This window comes from Odontesthes bonariensis, chromosome 2, assembly GCF_027942865.1.
Source record: "Odontesthes bonariensis isolate fOdoBon6 chromosome 2, fOdoBon6.hap1, whole genome shotgun sequence".
NCBI lineage: Eukaryota > Metazoa > Chordata > Actinopteri > Atheriniformes > Atherinopsidae > Odontesthes > Odontesthes bonariensis.
In genome coordinates this window covers 46,353,310-46,374,572 of record NC_134507.1, presented here as the reverse complement: position 1 = coordinate 46,374,572, position 21,263 = coordinate 46,353,310, and the positions used below count along the sequence as shown (strand labels likewise).

Below are 21,263 nucleotides of genomic sequence, written 5' to 3'. Positions count from 1 at the left end.
TGAAAAGGACCTCAACCCAAAACCCCTCGGAGCGCTTCCCTTTCTGGATATCAATTTTAAGGGTGTCCGGATGGGGGAGTGGACTAGGGTAACCCTAAAAATCTGGAGAGCGATACAAACTGCCTTTAACCTGCCAAAGCAAATCTCTTCAGTAGGCTATATAAGATGTTTGAAAGGGTTCATACCAGCATATATGGACGCAGGCTTTAAAAAGTGGTCTGAATATGGTTTGTGTTATGTGAATCAACTCGTTCATAATGGAGAACTTAAGTCATTTGAACAATTAAGACGGGAGTTTACCCTCCCAAGGGCTGACTTTTTTAGATATTTACAACTGAGGCATTTTCTTACAACACATAAGGAATGGGAAAAAGTGAAACATCCAAGTCCAATAGAAGAATTTCTCTCTAGGTTGCAAGCTGGAGACGAGGCTAGAAAAGAGATCTCTAAATTATACTCAGTTTTCTTGTTGATGAACCCAAATAATACTATACAAATAAAGGAGAAATGGGAAGTTGAAATGAACACAAATATCTCATTAGATACTTGGACACAGATTTGTAGAGAGGCACATCAGGTGACTAACCCTAATATTTGGAGGGAGTTTAGATGGAAAGTCATAATGAGATATTTTAGGACACCTCAAATAACCGTAAAATGGGCCCTGACATCAGACAAATGTTGGAGGAACTGTGGGCCACAAATTGGAAACCACACTCATATTTTCTGGTCCTGCCCGAAGTTGAATATTTTTTGGAAGGACGTACTAGACGCCCTGAGAGAAGTGTTTCACCAAAATGTCCCTAATGATCCAAGGGTAGTCCTCCTTGGTTCAATCCCAGAAGGCTTTGAGGGAAGAGCCAAAATTTACCTCTTACAAATACTCTTGGGAGCTGCTATTAAGTGTATCACAATAAGATGGTTAAAGCCAGAACCACCAACATATAATGTATGGCTTGAAAAAGTATGGGAATTGTATGAGATGGAGCGAATTACATATGCAATAAGGTTACAAAGACCCATTTTTATAAAGAGATGGAGCCCTGTAATGCGTTTAGTAATGCAATCAGAGGTGTACTTTAGTTGTAATTATTACTTTCATTTACTTTGTCTATTCATTTACCTACTTAATTTTGACCTTCTTTTCGTGTTTTTCTTTATTTATTCATGTGTGTATTCAGTCTTATTTATTTGTGTAGGATAAGTTGAAGTGGATATCTAAGCAGCTGTGATGGTGTAAAGTACAATGCAAAAATGTAAAATGTAAATGTGTACTGTTTGTATGGAATGGAATACCTTTGTGAAAATAAAATGTGAGTTAAAAAAAAAAAAAAGTGGAAAGTCACCAGGACCTGACGGCTTCTGTTGTGAATTTTATAAACAGCTCTAAAATATTCTTGTAGATCCTCTTCTTGATATGCTTAATCACTCCTTCACTACAGGAGAATTCCCACAGACATTGAAGGAGGCCAATATATCATTAATTTTAAAGAAGGGGAAGTGCTCTGACTCTAGTGGATCCTACAGGCCCATTGCTTTCCTAAATGTAGATAGGAAGCTGCTTTCTAAAATCTTGGCCTCTCGTTTAGAAAATCTCCTGCCAGTACTGGTAAAGGAGGACCAGACGGGTTTTGTAAGGGGTCGGAATTCAGCTACCAATGTTAGACGTTTGTTGAATGCTGTCATAGCTTTTAAACAGAAGTCTATTGATGGTCGGGTGCTTTCTCTCGATGCGGAGAAAGCATTCGATCGAATTGAATGGTCTTTCTTACTGTATAATTTGGTTTGGGGGAGAACTTTATAAAATGGGTCAAAATTATATATACTGAACCACAGGCAGCAGTCTTGACTAATGGACTCAGGTCTGAATACTTTAATACTCACAGAGGGGTGATGCAGGGCTGCCCTTTATCGTCCCTCCTATTCGCTTTGGCCATAGAGCCACTTGCTGAGGCCATAAGGGTGATACCCACAATACATAGTTTAGAGATTGGACAGCTGTGTCATAAAATTACCTTATATGCGGATGATGTTCTAATCCTTCTAACCGACCCTGAAACATCTATACCAGGTCTTATTGATGTGATGGATAGATTCAGTTGTTTCTCTGGTTATAAGATCGGCTAAATCAGGGGCTATGCCCCTAGGTTCTCTTTCAACAATACCAACTACTGTACGTTCCTTTCCTTTCAAATGGTCTTCCAATGGGTTTGTGTATTTAGGAATATTTATCACCCCATCCTTTGATCAATTATATAAGGCCAACTTTGCACCCTTATTTTGTAAAATTAAGTAGGACCTAGAGCGATGGATGTCACTTCCGGTTTCCTGGTTAGGGCCCATTGCCCTGGTCAAAATGAATGTGTTGCCTAGGTTATTGTATCCTATACAAATGATTCCTGTTTTGTTTTCTTAAAGGGTGTTGAAGGATATAAATGGATGGCTCAGCTCTTTTATTTGGAACAAACATAGACCCAGGCTTAAGATGGCAGTATTACATCTACCAAGCTCGATGTGTGGCCTAGACCAACCTAATATTAAAATTTACCAACTCTGTGCCTATTTAAGATTTGTAAACGACTGGGTTAAGGGTAAATTTTCAATCTGGATGGATAGCAAGACAGCACTATCACAGTGCAGACTAAGTGACCTATTATTTTTTTAAGAATTTTAAGGATATTAAAGCTTTTTGTGCAAATCCTGTAACAATCAACCCTATAAAAGCCTGGCGGCTTGTCCGCCGTCTTGAGGGAAGATCAAATATAACATCTATTTTCACCCCAATAATAAATAATCCTGCTTTTCCTCCTGGTTCTTTGGACCCTGGTTTTCAACAATGGTCTAATAAGAATATTAAATCCCTCAGTGACATATTTTCAGATAAGCTTATGTCATTTGAACAGCTTACTAACAATTACAAATTGTCCAAAGTAATCCAAAAGATTTTTTTTCTCTTTTTGCAAATAAGGCATTATATCACTCATAGTACAACCCTTATTATTCACCCTGAAATATATGTTATAGAGAAAATTCTGTTTCATCAACAATTGAAAGTACCGTGTACTTAATGGTTTTTCTACTACTGGTGCGCAGGGGGTCAGAGGTGTGTGGGAGAAGGAGTTGTCTGTGACCATAGATGAAGAAAAGTGGGATACCATTTGGTCTCTTACAAAAAAGATCTAAATTTGCGCTCGGACAAGAGCTATACAACTTAAGATTTTACACAGATTACATATTTCCCCTCACTGCAGGCATTTCTTCGACCGCTCTCTCTCCCCTGTGTCTCAAGTGTAAAACTGCTGTGGGAACATTAACGCATTGTTTCTGGTCTTGTCATAAACTTCAGAGATATTGGGTTGAAATTGTAAGTGAAATGGAGAGAATTTTTCATATCAGTGTGGACATGCACCCCATGTCCCTGATTTTAGGTCTTTCAAGTGACCATTTGAAAACAGCAGCTAACAAAAGATTGTATAATATTCTAACGTTTGCAGCTAGAAAAAATATTATTTTGCAATGGGTCAGTGACGAGGTTCCTTCTGTCTGTGCAAAATAATTTTTGAACTGATACCTCTAGAATTTCTTACTAACGTCATACATCACAGTGTAGATCAGTTCTACAGAGTATGGCGCCCGTTTTTGGACTATATCGGTCCAGACCTTTCCTCCACCCTATTAAAAGGACGGCTGTGGACTTGAACGACATTCGTGTACTGTAAGACTGATTCACCACCTTTTGTATCGTGCTGTATGTTCATCTCTATGTAAGAGCTGTCATGTTTGTTTGTTTTGTGTTCGTTTTGTTTTGTGTCTAGTTTTACAGTGTTTGTTGTATGGAAATGAAAATTGAAAAAAAAATAAAAATAAAAAAAATAAATAAATAAATAAATGAGTCCATAGTGACAGTCACTGTCTTAGGGCCAAATCATGGTTTTCACAATGGTGGGCTTGATAAAGTTCAGACTTTGCAGACATGCACAAGGTTCTATTCATACCACAATTTAGGACATCTGCACCAAAGTCTTCCACACTTGTGCATTACTCATCCTACAGTCCTGAGACTTTTTCAGAAGGTGTGGGTAAAGTTGATCTCCTCAAAACCAGCTTCCATGTTGTTCTCCTACTGCTCATCATCGCCTTTGGTGCGCATGTGTGCCACGCTTTGAATAGTAGATTGAACAAGTCCAATGAGTAGTCTGCATGCTTAGAAGAGGTACAGTCCGTGCAAACATTTGGACAGCTATGTAGAGGGACCCCCATGTTCCAAAATGTTCTGTCCCAATTGTTGCTGTTAAATTGTTATGTTGAAGGATGTTATTGGCACAATATGATCAAGAAAATATACTTCTTCTATACATCATTAAAACTCTCATGTCACTACCACTGTTACCACCAGGTCCACTCCAGGAATCTAGTATGAACAGATTGTAAATTTAGGGCTTTATTAGTTTCTGTTATGCAGGCGAATGTAAGTGTTATCACTGTTATGTAGCTTGTTATGCATATAGGTACGAGTGGTTGTGGTACAGGAAGTAGAGTATTAGTTGGTGGTTTATCATGTTGAAGTATCATTGAGCAAAACAGTGAACCTGACTTAGCCTCTGATGTGTTCAACAGTGTGTGAGTGTACGTATGGAAAAAAAAGCACTGAGGGGACAGCAAACAGAAGAAAGACAGACAAAGACAACAATTTTGGTTTGATATAACGTTATCCTATCTTTACATCAGCAGCTGAACTTTGTGTTACCTGGCTGGGCTGGTAGTATTGCAGCCAGCGCTCCAGGTGAACAGCATAGGTCCCAGGATTAAGGCAGCGTCTCTGAAGGCTGTGTAAATCCCTGGCAGCTGTTGGGCCTGCCGTCACCACTGCATGGAACGTGCTGTTGAGAGCTGCAGGGTCCTGGTGGGCCCTCTGGTGCTGTGGTCATTAACACACAAACAGAAAAAAAAAAAAAAATGTGAGACTTCTTATATCTGACACAGGCAAAGATGTGTCGAGTTTTAGCAGCAGAGCAGGATTATTCCTACCTGGTACCAGGAGTAAGCCCGGTCAGATGGGTTGATGAGCACTGCCAAGATTTTGGCTCTGGGTAGCAGAGCTGCAGCTCTTTTGGGAGCTGCCTCTGTGTCAAAGTAGTTGGCACTCTTTTCAAACATGAAGTCTGTACTGACATTGGAAGGGAATGGGAAGAACTCCATATACCTGAGGAAAACATTGAACAAAAGACATTCACATGATTTAAGTTTAATTAGGTGTTGTTTTAGTTTCACTGAAATGAATTCGGTCAGCTGGACAGCAGAAGTGACTGTGTGACATCAAAATTAAGTAGAAAGAGGTAACTACATAGTACAGTCAGTTCAACATGGTTTCCAGAAGACTTGAGATTGAAGGTAACCTGATGAGCTGGATTGTTTGTTATAGAAACCAAGAAAGCATGTCCTCTCCAGAAACTGCTAAGAGAAAGCTTAGCCTCCTTTAAAAAAAATACTCAGCAGGTGACAGGATAAAGAAGCTATCACACAAGTTTAAACCAATCAGATCAATGAAGCACTACAGCAGAGCCAATACATGAAAAGAAGCTGCCACTGTTTACCATCATCACACAAAACCCCCGTCAATACTAAATGATTCTGATTGGACGGGACTTTGTGTTTTGGCAATAAATGGAAAGTCTGGAGCCTGAAAAGGAATCTTTAAATGATGGTGTGTATTATGTAGTTTAGATTTGCAGTTTCACGAAGAAAACTTTATTTTCGAATTGTTTGGTGATTCAACCTCTGGATGCTCTTTCTCTTCCAGTGCGTGTACTTTGCTTACACCAATTAGCCAATTTAGTTGTATTCCACCTGTTTTTTTTAAACATTTGACAACCATCCAAATCAATACATGCATAAATTTCCCAAAGAATAAAAATTGTCAGTTTAAACATTAGGTGTCATCTCTGTGATATTTCAATAAAATACTTTTTTCGTTGACAGTTTAAAGTCCATTTGTTTTGATAGGAAAACATTGGAAGCTGCTACAACTCATTAATTAATGTTGTTAAGTCCTTGTATTTGTGTTAGAGCTTGTGCATTTTCAGTTAAATATTCTTTTAGTCTTTAGTAGTCATCTCCTGGTCTGTAAGTTTATTCTGGTGCAGAACGTTGGCTCTGACACTTTTTCTTTAAAACAATTGCAGATGAGGACTTCTGGTGGTGCGCTACACGGCATGGCAGCATAATAACTGAGCTCCCGGTATCAGCCTTATATTCAATTATCTTTACTCATTAATACTATTATATATATACACAAACAAACAAATACATTTCGCTTCGAAGATGGATGGGGACAAAGGCAAGAAAGGAGGATACAGACTACTTAATAACCCTGAAAGAGAACCCGAGAGGGAGGCTGAAGCTAGCGAAACCCCAAAACAAGATGGAGGCCACATCAAAACTTTGGACTCAATCCACACAGTGATGAGTGGAGTTATGACTACGGGGATGGCAACGCTCCAGGCTGAACTGAAAAAAGATCTCTCAGACTTCCGCACGTGCTTCAGGGAAGATACTAAAAAACAAAGGGACGAATTTGTATCAGAAGTAGACCGGAAAATACGAGATGTAACAGGTCAAATTGAAGGGGCAGTGAAACGTATAGGAAAGATGGAGGAAAACATGATCTACATGGAAAGATAGGACATCGGAGTCAAAGATACCCTCACCCAGCTGCTCCCTAAACAGCGGGCGCTACAAGAAAAGGTGACCGATCTGGAAGGGCGCTCCAGACGTAATAATATCAGGATTTATGGCATCCCCGAGAACGCCGAGGGCACGTCTGCAGTGACTTTTATTGAAGACTTCATCAAGACAGAGCTGGTGAACGACCTCGACCTTGGCCCGGGGATTGAGCGCGCACACCGCTCAATGGCACCGAAACCACAGCCGAGCGCCCCGCCACGCTCTATGGTAGTTCGATTCCTCCAGTTCTCTGTGAAAGAAAAGATCCCTCACGCCGCCCGGAAAAAAGAGCTCCGTGTCCAGAACAAACGGGTGTATTGTGATCATGATTATGCAACAGAGGTGCAGAACAAAAGGAAGGAATATATACCCATCAAGAAAACACTACGGGATAATGGCGTACGTTTCCAGACCCCACTGACAAGATTGCGTGCTCTTTTCGAAACGGGCCCTGTAATGTATAACAGCGCCACACAAGCAGCAGAAGACCTGCGGCGGGGAGGATACACGGTGGGCTTCTACCCTGGGAGACAACTGAGGCCCGACCCGGGGGAGAAAAGCACCGATTCCAGGAGCAGATCCGAGAGAAGCTGAAGGACTATCGCAGAACAGAATCAGGAGCCACAGCAAGGGATGAGTGAGATATTTAATTCCCCCATCATCTTATAATAATTATGTGTAGTAAAAATACAGGCTGATGCCCACGGGCAAAAGGCAGAGCCACCAAACTCCTTTTTTCCACTACTGAGGGCCCCACCTTGTGGCCAACCCCCTCACTGTCTAAAGCAACATGACAGCTTTCCTGATGGAAGTTCAGTTCACTGTTCTACAGAGTTCCTCATGTTCATCTGTTCTATACTGTTTTGTTTATTACCATTGGTCCGGGGTGTTACAAGAAAAATGTTTCAAGTGTAAGACAGATGCATTACCAACACTATAACATACTATCTTTGAATGTAAAAGGGCTGAATAACCTGGTCAAAAGAAGCAAAATGATAGCTAAAATAAAAAGGGAAAAGATAAATGTGGCTTTTTGGCAGGAGACACACCTTTCAGATGTTGAACATGGAAAACTTAAAAAGATGGGTTTTAGAAATACTTTTTTCTCATCATATAAGAAAGGAAAAAGAAGGGGAGAAGCTATATTGATTTCAAATGCTGTTAAATTCGAATTAATCTCTCAAATTAATGACAGAGGGGGCAGATTTGTTTTGGTAAAGGGGAAAATGGACCAAAAAGAGCTAACATTACTTAATTTGTTATGCCCCCCCTGGGAGCAATATAACGTTTTTCAAAAAGATGTTTGAACTGATTACATCATGATGAATCTGATTACAGGAGATTTTTATATACTTCTGAACCCTTCTTTAGATACAACCAATAGAATAAGAAGGAAGAATTTGATTGAAACATGAAAATTGATTTTAAAGACATGCTATGCAACTTTTTCATGGTCATAATATTGCTTGGCAATCATCAGTTTGCTTGGCTGACCCGTTCCGATGAAAACGGTGACATTTCCATCTCCATCTGGTGGCCCTAGCCCGAAACAGCGCTTGCAACTTTGCCTGTGGCGCCGCGTGCTTTGTTTAGCTCTGGAAGTCTCGCGACACATGAGAGCCGAGAACTACTGCTTCACGGCAGGTGGTAAAGGGCTCTGAGCCGAGCCAGGTCAGAGAGTCTCTATGGCCAGGTAGCCTGATAGACACACCCCCTCTCCAACTCTCTGCCAGTGTCTTGAAAAATAAACCGTAAATTGCCTCTGGTGGGTTTATGACAGTCTGGCTAGACTGTCGCCTATTTTCTACGGAGCTCCCCCTACAGCTTTGGGGTGTGTATTGCATGGTAAACAAACCCCGTATTACTGAGCCCTGCTTTAACAGAGTACTTAAAGACCTGGGACTTATTGATGTATGGCGGGCTTTGAATGGATCAACCCCAGGATATACCTTTTATTCTGCAAGACACACAGCCCACTCAAGGATTGACTATTTTTTCATGTATAACAAAGATCTGCATAGGCTGAAATACTGCAGAATAGGTCAGAGGGATCTTTCAGACCACTCAGGGATTTTTCTAACTTTACACTAACACCTCATCCTGACTGAAAGCGAGTGAGCGAAACTGACGCGATACGACGACGAAATTTCACGAGGGTGTACTGATATGCAGCTTGATGATTATGTCGGTAGTGATTCTATTGGTTCAGAAAGTACTCACTTGAAACACCGAGTTCTCTGGTGATTGCCGCCCATACGGCCTCCCTTCGGTTCAGATCTTTGTGGTAGGGGTGTTTGGGGTCATAAACCATTGGGTGCTGTTCCAAGGTAAAGATCAACTTCTCCTAGTCCATTATTCCCTGAGTGCTGCTGACCTGTTGCTAACTAGCTTGTCAACAAGAAGCAGCGTGTTCATTTCAACCAATAAGAACGGGACGCCGCTGCGAAATGACGTCCAAATAGAGACAGTGCGGGCGATTTTGTAAGGGGTCGGCATCATCGCTGGACGGAGCGGCATCGCTCGCGGCATGTCAGGACAGGCTGATTGAAAAGTACGCATTCTGATCACTTTTTATCAATCGCTCGCGTTCAGTCAGGATGAGGTGTTAGAAGGGAGTCAGCAAAAAACTTTGTGGTGACTTAATACTGGTTTGCTGAAGGACCATACCTTTAGAAGTTCAATTGAAAAGGACTTAGCATTATACATGCAGGACAATAATAACGAAGAAGTAAACCCCAGTATATTATGGGACGCAGCTAAAGCTGTTCTCAGGGGGAAGATTATAGCCAAGACAGCAACTCAAAAATTAACTAGTTTACAGGAAAAACAGAGAGATTTGGAACAAACACATATAATAAATAAAGAACCTTTATACACCTATTATACAACAAATATTAGTTGAGGTGGAGAAAAATATAAGGTTCATGAAACAAAGATATTACGAGGCTGGCCCAAAAGCGGCAAAAATGTTGGCTTGGAGGCTCAGAAAACAACAGGCAGAAAATACGATCCACAAGATTAGAGACCCTACAACAAATAAAATTACAAATAATTTGGATGGTATAGAAAAAGCATTTGAAAGATACTATAAATCTTTATACTCTCAATCAGAACAGGTTAATAATCACTCTACTGCTGAATTTCTGAGCTCCTTAGATCTCTCCACATTAGGTAAAGAAGCTAATGATAAACTCATCTCACCAATACAAAAGGAGGAAATAAGTAAAGCCATCTCAAGTTTGAACACCAACAAATCACCTGGCACGGATGGCTTCCCTTCAGAATGGTATAAGTCAATGAAAGATCACCTGCTCCCCTTGTTGGAGTCCAGATTTAACTATATCCTAAAAGGAGGCTCTCTCCCTCCCTCTTGGAGAGATGCCTTCATATCAGTGATCCCCAAAGAAGGAAAGGACAGAGTGGACTGTAAAGGGTACAGACCCATTAGCGTTTTGAACTCAGACTATAAACTACAGGTCCTTCTAAAAAAATTTGCATATTGTGATAAAGTTCATTATTTTCCATAATGTAATGATAAAAATTGAACTTTCATATATTTTAGATTCATTGCACACCAACTGAAATATTTCAGGTCTTTTATTGTTTTAATACTGATGATTTTGGCATACAGCTCATGAAAACTCAAAATTCCTATCTCAAAAAATTAGCATATCATGAAAAGGTACTTTAAACGAGCTATTAACCTAATCATCTGAATCAACGAATTAACTCTAAACACCTGCAAAAGATTCCTGAGGCTTTTAAAAACTCCTAGCCTGGTTTATTACTCAAAACCGCAATCATGGGTAAGACTGCCGACCTGACTGCTGTCCAGAAGGCCATCATTGACACCCTCAAGCAAGAGGGTAAGACACAGAAAGAAATTTCTGAGCGAATAGGCTGTTCACAGATCTATATCAAGGCACCTCAGTGGGAAGTCTGTGGGAAGGAAAAAGTGTGGCAGAAAACGCTGCACAACCAGAAGAGGGGACCGGACCCTGAGGAGGATTGTGGAGAAGGGCCGATTCCAGACCTTGGGGGACCTGCGGAAGCAGTGGACTGAGTCTGGAGTAGAAACATCCAGAGCCACCGTGCACAGGCGTGTGCAGGAAATGGGCTACAGGTGCCGCATTCCCCAGGTCAAGCCACTTTTGAACCAGAAACAGCGGCAGAAGCGCCTGACCTGGGCTACAGAGAAGCAGCACTGGACTGTTGCTCAGTGGTCCAAAGTACTTTTTCTGGATGAAAGCAAATTTTGCATGTCATTCGGAAATCAAGGTGCCAGAGTCTGGAGGAAGACTGGGGAGAAGGAAATGCCTGAAGTCCAGTGTCAAGTACCCACAGTCAGTGATGGTCTGGGGTGCCATGTCAGCTGCTGGTGTTGGTCCACTGTGTTTTATCAAGGGCAGGGTCAATGCAGCTAGCTATCAAGAGATTTTGGAGCACTTCATGCTTCCATCTGCTGAAAAGCTTTATGGAGATGATTTCATTTTTCAGCACGATCTGGCACCTGCTCACAGTGCCAAAACCACTGGTAAATGGTTTACTGACCATGGTATTACTGTGCTCAATTGGCCTGCCAACTCTCCTGACCTGAACCCCATAGAGAATCTGTGGGATATTGTGAAGAGGAAGTTGAGAGACACCAGACCCAACACTGTGGATGAACTTAAGGCCGCTATCGAAGCATCCTGGGCCTCCACCTCAGCAGTGCCACAGGCTGATTGCCTCCATGCCACGCCGCATTGAAGCAGTCATTTCTGCAAAAGGATTCCCGACCAAGTATTGAGTGCATAACTGAACACAATTATTTGAAGGTTGACTTTTTTTGTATTAAAAACAGTTTTCTTTTATTGGTCGGATGAAATATGCAAATTTTTTTAGATCGGAATTTTGAGTTTTCATGAGCTGTATGCCAAAATCATCAGTATTAAAACAATAAAAGACCTGAAATATTTCAGTTGGTGTGCAATGAATCTAAAATATATGAAAGTTCAATTTTTATTATTACATTATGGAAAATAATGAACTTTATCACAATATGCTAATTTTTTTGAGAAGGACCTGTATATGCCACCATTTTAGCAAAAAGAATGGAACCTATAATGCCCTTGTTAATAGATGAGGACCAAACAGGATTCATAAAGAATAGACAAACACAAGACAATATAAAAAGAGCCCTCCATGCCATCGAACGGATTAACAAAGACAAAATTAGTGCCGTTATTCTCAGCTTAGATGCTGAAAAAGCTTTTGATTCAGTCAGGTGGGAATTTCTCTATCAAGTAATGAAGAGATTTGGCTTCAGTAAGGATTTTATACATTGTATCCAGGCACTTCACTCCTCCCCTACTACGAGAATTAAGGTTAATGGCAGTCTGTCTGATTCTATAACATTACAACGTGGTTGCAGGAAGGGCCTGTACTTTCAGCCCCAACCTATTTAACTTATTCAACGAACCTTTAGCCCAAGCAATACACCAGGAGACGGGACTAAATGGCATCTCCATGGGAGGGGTGGAGTATAAAATAAGTCTGTACACGGACGACGTATTGTTTACAATAAAAGATTCTAATTCAGGCCTGCCTCTCTTAATGAAAATGCTGGAAACTTATGGGGAATATTCAGGATATGCCCTAAATATACATAAAAAGCAGTTTACGATATTTAATTACACCCCGACAGAAGAACTCAATGCAATGTATAGTTTTAATTGGAACTCATCCTATATTAAATACCTGGGAGTGAGTTTGCCTAAAGACATGTCACAATTATTCAATAATAATTAGAACTGTATTCACAAAAAAAATATATGATGACCTTGATGGGTGGAGCCTGCTGCCTCTTGACTTTGGTAGCAGTATTAGATCAATAAAGATGAATATAATGTAATGTCTGACTCTTCTTTGTCCATTTTATTTGCGGATGATACCAACATTGTCATATCTCACTCTGACTTTGGATGTCGAATCAGAAATGCTAATACCACACTGGAATACGCCTCAGAATGGTTTCAGATGAACAAGCTTTCTTTGAATGTGAACAAATCCAATTATATACTTTTCAGAAACAAAAATAAAACTTGTCCTAAGCAGGACTTAAAGCTGCAAATTAATAACCTGGAAATTAAACAAGTCTCATGTATGAAATTTCTTGGGATATTAGTCGATGAAAGATTGTCCTGGAGAAACCATATTGAGTATGTATGCAAAAAAATTATGAAGTCTTATGGTATTATCAGAAGAGTCGCTCCCTTAGTTAATCAATCTTGTCTCATGACATTATATTACAGTTTAATTTATCCATATTTAACATATTGTAATATTGCTTGGGGTGCCTCATATTCTTCTTACCTTAACCAGATACTCCTAATTCAGAAAAGACTCTTGTCAATTTTTTCTATTAATATGCTTCAAACATCTCTGTTTATGTTTAATTTCATTCATTGTAAACAAGACATTCCAGGCACTTTTCATACGTTCTTTTTGTTATCATCAGATATTCACTCATATTCAGTAAGAGGTCAGAACAATTTTCTTTTACCTCTTTGTAGAACTTCCAGACATAAATGTTTTATCAAATTCCATGGTCCCCAGCTCTGGAACTCCCTAGACAGAAGTCTCAAGCTTTTATCCTCCTACAAAATGTTTAAGTCTAGTTTGGTGAGGTATCTTCTGTCCAGGCAAAATTTCAATTGAAATGAAATTGCGATTTTGTTCTCTCTCTGTATTTTTCCTTGTCGTCTCCTCTTTTCTTTTCTGCCTTTTCTTTTCTTTTCTTTTCTTTTATTGGTTGATTTAATTTAGTGTTTTGTATTTGGGGGGGGGGGGGGGGATTTATATAAGCCCTTGGGCTTCCTTTCCTCTCCTGCACATTCTTTTGGCCTTTGTATTAATAAATGTATTTTATTGTTTTATCATTGTGCATATTTAAATAATAAATAAATAAATAAATAAATAAATAAATAAATAAACTCCCTAGGTTATTGTATTTGTTTCTATCGTTACCAGTGGAAATCCCTCTGAAACAATTGAGATTGGAAAAAAATATACATTTCACGATTCATTTAGAATAAACAGAGACCAAGGGTTAAATTTTCCAGCCTTTAGCTTCCAGAGGAGAGGGGCAGCAAGACCCTCCCATCTTTAAGGGGTTACCATTTGGCAGCCCAATTGAGATCTCTAGTATATTGGTGTAATTCTTCTTATGTAGCTAAATGGAAAACTATGGAGCCATCTTTAACAGATGCACCAACCACTGGGTTGTGCGGGAATGGAGGGAAAAATATTAGACAGAAAGCCAATGGGTGAACTGTTCACTGAAGGTATGGGGAGAGGTGGTTAAAACATGTGAACTCCAAAAATAGTTAAAACTACTAGAGATGCACCGGATCCAGGATCCGGGGTCCGGTTCCGGCCGGATAGTGGCGTTTTTGACGAGGTTCGGTTACTGCCGGACCCGGTACCCCAACCGGACCGGATCCTACAGCACGTAAGCACAACGTGATTACGTCGTTAAATGTTTAAAGAAGATAACCTCCATTGTGCTAGCAGTCGGCGGCGGCAGCCACACTGAGCGCCAAAACAGAGGTCAGCGTTTTTTTCAGCGAGCCACTGATTCCTCTAACCGAAGACCCGCTTCAGTGGTGGAAAGGCAATCAGCAGCGCTTTCCACTGCTGTCAAAAACGGCCAAAGTTTATCTCTGCCCACCACCAACCTCTGTACCCAGTGAACGACTCTTCAGCACCGCTGGAGACATCCGTTCTCACACTCGCAACCAGCTGTCGCCGATTAATGCAGAGCGTCTTGTTTTTCTGAAAGGAAACGCTCATTTTCTGTGAAAGCTACCTATAGAAGTTGTTCATAATATAACCCACAGGAGAGTAGGTTCGAGTTTTTTGTGCCACACTTTGTTTAATGTTCTAATTAAGCCTACAGTTAAGTGCTTGAAATAGAAATGAAATAGCCTATGTTCCATGACTGTAGGCTTTCATGATGATTATCAAGATTCCCAGTGGGTTTTTTTTCTGAGAAAAAAAAAAAAAAAATCAGTCTGCAGTTAATAGGCTACTATTAGCCTACATTTTTTTTCATTACATTTACCAGCCCTATTAAAATTTTGTATCCAAGAGTTATACATGTGCTAAATTTGCTATATTTTAGTTTGTAAATGCAGTAGGCATATGTTTTGTTGGATTCTTTTACTCTTTTCTTTTACTTTTCAAAGAGCACTTTATGGCTTGCTGTTTATGACAGGCCTCATTCTCTTTAGTAATAATGTCATTTTTTGCTCTCTTTATTTGTTCTTTGGATTGAACAGAACAATAAGCCTGTAGGGCCTACACAAATGACGTTAAGCTGAACATTTCAGCGGTGTGTTCCAAGTGACTATATTCAAATAAAATAGATAATGTTAGAAGTTATTGCCTATTTCATCTGTTAAGGAAAGGAAATTAACTGTAAAGTGGTTTTCACTGCATTATAATTTACAAGCTGATGATCCGAGTAGGATCCGGTATCCGGTTCCGGCAGGATCTTAAAAATCAGGATCCGGTGCATCTCTAACACCAGCACAACAAGATCATAGATATGAACAATGGACCTATTATGGTGTTACTGCTGTATGCAAAATTGTTAAAAAATGGGAGCTCAACAGCTTTAACAATTCATGTCAAATGTATGGATTGGGTGGGCAAGACTTTTACAGGTACTTATAGTTTCGTGATTATTTTAGTAAAAAGCTGAAAAGTGGTAACCCAGCAGAGCCACCAGCGGTTATTCATATATTTATGGAGACATACAACTCTGGGAATATTAAAGGACTTATAGGGGCGGTCGGTGGCGTAGTGGGTTAAGCAGCCGCCCCATGTACAGAGGCTACAGTCCTCGCTGCAGCGGGCCTCGGTTCGACTCCCGCACCGAGCGGCCCTTTGCTGCGTGTCTTCCACCTTCTCTCTGCCCCCTGCTTCCTGTCTCTCTCACACTGTCCTATCATTAAAGGCATAAAAAGCCCAAAAAAATACTTAAAAAAAAAAAAGGACTTATAAGCAAGTTATACCACGGCATCACCTCACTGAATAAGGACAATACAGACTATGAAACATCGATGGAAAAAGAGTTGAACGTAGTAATAACAGAGGACATGTGGCTGAAAGCCTGGGAAACGGTCATCCTCCACCAACTCCTGGACTTGGAGAGACTTCGGTTGGAAAAGCTTAATTCGTTTCTTTATAACTCCCAAGCAGACGTCCAAACAGACTGGCACACAACTGGCCTGCTGGAGAGACTGTGGAGAGGTCTTCGCTGATCAGGCCCATGTTTTTTGGTCTTGCCCCCCCCCCCCCATCCAGATTTTCTGGAGGGAAGTGGCAAATCATTTCAAAGGTTCTATGTTTCAATATTAATGTATCATTCATAACTCTCTATCTTGGAAATATTGCGGATGGATTGAGTAAAGCTGACAATTATCTTCTTAGGGTCTTGCTGGCAGCAAGTAAAAAGGCCATCACAAAATGTTGGCTCCAGAAAAATGCCCCCACTACAGATACTTTTGTTAATATTGTAAAACAACTGTATGTCCTAGAGCAAATGACTTACTCAATCCGACTCCAAAAAGATCTGGGTGAAAAACGATGGCAGAAATGGCATGCTTATTTGGCCAATGAGTGAGACTGTTTTAACGTGTTGTGTATGATATTCTGTCTTTCAAAAATACTGACCACCCCCGGACCTTGAATGTGTAATTGTTCAATGTTTTGTACTATAAATAAAGAGTTTTAAAAAAAACTAAAAAAAACAACCAATTGCAGATGACTGTGAATATCCTGTTGGTAATAGCAACCTGAAGGAAGTGTAGAGTATGTAGTGGTTACATCTTTACCAATCAATCCCATTTTCATAGTTGGGTCCACTGAAGAACTGGATCTCCTCAAATGTGCTGGGACTGGGGAAGGAGCTGGTGATTGCTGGGTGGAGGCTCAGGAATGAATGAAGTGCCGTAGTGCCTTGTAGATGAGACATTCATAATAATGAATAAAGATAGATGTGGATAAAGATAGACATCTGGTAAGAGTGCAGATGGAGGTAGTACCTGTTTTCTGTGGTCCAATAATAAGGAACTTAGGGAGTCTGTCACAGGTCTTTTCTTTAGACCAGATATCTTTGTGTCTCTTGTCATGACAAGGGTTCTGAAAAATAAGTTTAATTTTTAATGAGTAGCATTAAATACCTACATTCAACAATTTATGAATACAATATACTATTTCCAGATGTAAAACTAAATGTCATTGCTTTCATCACAGCATGTCTGTGTCCACCCCTCCAATTTAATTATACCCACCTGCCAGAGTGGGTTTCTCTCTTCTGGGAAGATCTGAAAGTATTTCTCAGCGAGCTGGACTGGGGGCAATGTCTGCAACTTGAGGTTGGTCCAGCACTGAACAAACTTCACCAGAGACTCAAAGGTGTACAGCCCAAGGCGATCATTGCCATAGTTAGACAGGTGAGTCATGAAGATGCTTATCTGGATTGAGAAGGTACAGTGTTAATTTATAGTTAGTTGTGTGGGGTGGGCTAAATTTGCCAAATAATAACCAACAACACTGCCAGACAGCAGTGTAGCTTTTCAGATAAACATATCAGCTCATGCTGAAAAATGACCTCACACCTTTTATGTGCAACTATAAAAATTCCAAGACCAGGCAGGCTCTGTATCCTATTGAAGACTTATTTGAAATAGAAACTGGACATTCATTTCTCCAGCACAAGATCATTAAATCTTGTGGTATCTTGGGATTCAGTTGCAATTAATCAAAGCACCACAGTGCATGTCAAAAAGTTCCATAATTTAAAGCTTTACGCTTTATCTACATCATTTATAAACACTTTTGGGCTGATGACAGGAAGGTTACAGTTATGTAAAACAGTCTTTTCAGCAGTTAAGTTCAAACATCACTAAAGTATAGGATTATTTATATACAAATAGTTTAGATTAGATTGAAGATTTCTCCCCTCTCAGCAGGACAAGAAGTAAAGTATTTTCCTTTCTAATGCAGGATTATATCACTGAAAAAACACAATCTAAAAGAGTTCTGAGTTGTGCGTCAGGTAAATTCTGCAAACAACAGAGTAAAAAAAGTCATGTTTGAAATGCAGGGAACTTTAGAACTACAGCTTCAGTTAAGACCTCAGTTTTTGAGTTGCACTTCGACTGTATATAAAAATGGTTCAATTCCACGCTCTATCATAGAAGGTGCAGAACATGGTTGACTCTGGTTTTATACCCATCGTGGAGGAAAATCTGGAAGCCCACTTGCTCCATGCTGCAAAGCAGGGTCTCGTGTATGCTAACATGGACACATGCCTAAATCAGCTGCCACAAGAACATAATGCATGAGCTGAGACTACAACAAACACAAAAAAGGTAACGGCACTCTTTAATAGGAATGTTGTTCCACGGATAAATCTTTTCAAGCCTCTACATTTCACCATGTTGACACATGCAATTTACACCAACAGATTTTCATACCAGAGGTGTCCCTGCATTTGACCTTTTTTCCCTGTCACATAATGGTATCTGTGAGTCTGAATTTATTCATCCATTTATTAAATTCCACCTTTTAGCAGCATGAGTGTACATCTGCACTTGTGCTGTGTGCATGGAGGCGAGTTTTCTTACAGGGTTTAAGAGAACAGTGAGAAAAAGTTCTCCTCCTCTGATGCTCTTATCCAGCTCCTTTGAGCCTCCTGGGTATTCATTATAGAAGATTGTGTGAGTGAACAGACCACAAGTCTGTCTAGGCAACACCTGGAACACAGAAGGAGAGGATTCATTATTTCATATCCGTTTCTTTGAGTCCGTTTGAGTGTTCTCTGGAAACATATTATATCTCAGTCAAGTAGAAATCCGTAAACAGCTTTTGCTACCAGTAAAAATCAGGATTGTCCTATTCTGATCTGCAAGATCATAGCTGAGGGGGATTTTTTTTTTTATTCAGTCATAGAGCCATTTAAAGAGATGATTTTTTTTTTGTATTCTTTTTGCTCCAAGTACTACTCTCAGCACCCAGACTATTCAAAATGAATACGTTCAGTTTATGCTGTCTGGCTACAAACATTTGGCATCTAAGAGCCAAAAGCTCAATAAATTGGTGTTGTCACTGAGGAAAAAGTCAGACCTCACAATCGCTTGGCACTATTTTCTCTCCCTTCGTATCACTGCCTGCTGCCTCCTGCCGCGCCTGTTACGGTGTTTGCTGCTCGGAAGCGGGGGACCGCTCGGTCTGCACGATCACTTACAAACTATTTAAATTTATATCATTTATCTTTATTAAATTAAACTCTTTACAACTTGCTATATACTATATCATTATCCTATGTGTGGCTCCAATATCTATGTAACATAGTGCTGATACTGAACTGTTATCACATGACGACAAAACCGAATTTCAATGACTGTATGATGATCAAAGTCCAGTAAATCAAGTGAAGCTTCATCATCTGGAAACTGATGAGGATGATGGGAGCTCAACAGATTGAGTGGGCACCCCATGTGCAGAGTTTGTAAATTCTCATAGCAGTAGGCCCAGCTTCAGCCTGAGGCGCTTTGCTGCATGCCTTATTCAGATTTGTGCGAAACCCTGTGGATTTTCAAAACTGTTTTCTGCGTCCACCACATCAAAATTTTGTCTTTTTTTTCAAGAAAAGTTCAAGTGTACAAACATGACTAAAATTAAAATATTCATCAAGGACTATGTACTGACCTGGATCCCATTGTGGATAAAGCCACGACGGTACCGTGCAGGCCTCAGATGAGGGTATTCTTCGGTGCTGGTCACCTTGATTCCCCACACAGACTTCCATGCCTCATACAGTTGGCTGTGAACAGGGTAAACACCAGAGTGGTGGGGAGCTACTGCATAGCCCATATCTGTTGGGATGCCGTGCTCCTGGAAAGAGGAGTGGATAGACAGGATGTGGGTACATTAAAAAGTAGAAGAGGGACGGGTCAAAGGGTAAGATATGTTTTGTCAGTACATTAAAAGGATTAAGCCTTTTTCCTTTCATTTAGACAGTTTACATTGCTTTATTTTCATTTGAGTTTGCTCTCAGAGCCCCCAACAGTTTTGGGGCATTTTTTTCCTCACTGTCAGCTCATTTTTCACTGAAGCACAAAGTCATCCAGCTCTACAGAAACAGATCAGTCATAGCTACAAGTCCCAAGAGTGTTTAGAAAAATTGTGATACAAAATATAAAATTAAAAATTAAAAACAACCAAAATGAGCATGTGGTAAAAAAAGGTTACTAACATGGGGGGTGGGGGCTCTACTTCATACATATTTCAAACTATTAAGTTTTTTTTTAGTAACGTCTGTTTTACTAACTATTTTACACAAGTCTGCACATTCACCATGCAGAAGCACTAAAGTCATGTCAGTCATCGATTTGCTTCAGATAAACTGGTACCAGAAGAAAACTGTTGCGCCAAACAATAACTATACCTGTCCTTCTGTTTAAAAAACAAACAAACAATGGGAGACTTTAAACTCTGTAAGGAGAGAATCTTCTTGGTAACCTCACTGAGATTCTGTTACTGGAGCTGTAATAAACAGTTTTGTTGTTTGTTTGTTTGTTTAACCGTTTCCAATCTAGTTTATCAAAAGTGGAAACCAGTTGACACGTCGGGATAATTAAGTCAACGAGAATGTACCCGAACACGTGTTGTGCAAATTCAAAGATTTTAGATCAACACATAAAATCCAAACAAACATAAAGAGCGACAGTTTTATTTGAAGGTCTACAAAATAAATCTCTTTTGATCTTCTCTAACCTGAGCAAAGATCTTGTTGAGCCTCATTTGCTCAGCCAGGACACTGACGTTGTGAAAAAGGTGAGGCTGCATGTGGCTCCACATGTGAGGGAACCACCAGAAGTCCATCCTGTGCTGCAGCAGCATGTTATCGCCCTGGTCCTCCTCATCAGTACCTGAAACACAATAACTAATTAGTTAGAAGGGACAATCCCCACAGCAGCAAATACTGTTTCTAAACACCTTTAGACAGTTTTCATACCTGTGTGATAGAACTTTCCAGAAAATCCCAAGTTGAAGGTGAAATTAGGTACCAGAGCTCTCATCTTATTTTGAGTACTGAGCAATGCCTTAGGGAAAAAAAACAACAATCAGTTTTCATTTCATATCTATGCAAGAAAGAAAAATGCCATTGTTTCTAAACCTCAAAAATAAGGCAAGAAAACAATTGACATTTTTACCTTTTCGTGGAGCACATTTTATGTTGGTGGATAAAAACAATGCACTTGAACCTAACTTAGGGGTGCGCGATCTGACGATATAAAATCGTGACTGGCGAGGAAGAGTGGAGAATCGCAGGCGATCTACCAAATTAGAGAAACCGTATAGATCGCCTTTGCCAATCAGCGCAATGATTTTTTTTTTTTTTTTTTAATGCTGGTTCCCGTCCTTAACCTAACCGACCAATCATAGCGAACTGTGCGTCGTGACACTTTCTTACACGCCTCCAT

General features: G+C 40.1%; 1 protein-coding gene across 1 annotated transcript in view; it reads right to left on the bottom strand.

Annotated features, from left to right (window-relative positions):
* Positions 1–21,263, bottom strand: part of ndst2a (N-deacetylase/N-sulfotransferase (heparan glucosaminyl) 2a) — a 56,635-nt gene that overhangs the window by 24,867 nt on the left and 10,505 nt on the right. Inside the window, exons 3-11 of the mRNA XM_075482575.1 lie at positions 20,795–20,882; positions 20,554–20,708; positions 19,486–19,671; positions 18,402–18,530; positions 17,064–17,246; positions 16,815–16,911; positions 16,605–16,728; positions 5,029–5,203; positions 4,748–4,918 (exon numbers count right to left, since the gene is read on the bottom strand). Coding sequence (XP_075338690.1) covers positions 4,748–4,918; positions 5,029–5,203; positions 16,605–16,728; positions 16,815–16,911; positions 17,064–17,246; positions 18,402–18,530; positions 19,486–19,671; positions 20,554–20,708; positions 20,795–20,882 — 1,308 coding nt within the window. The remainder of the gene's footprint in view (positions 1–4,747; positions 4,919–5,028; positions 5,204–16,604; positions 16,729–16,814; positions 16,912–17,063; positions 17,247–18,401; positions 18,531–19,485; positions 19,672–20,553; positions 20,709–20,794; positions 20,883–21,263) is intronic.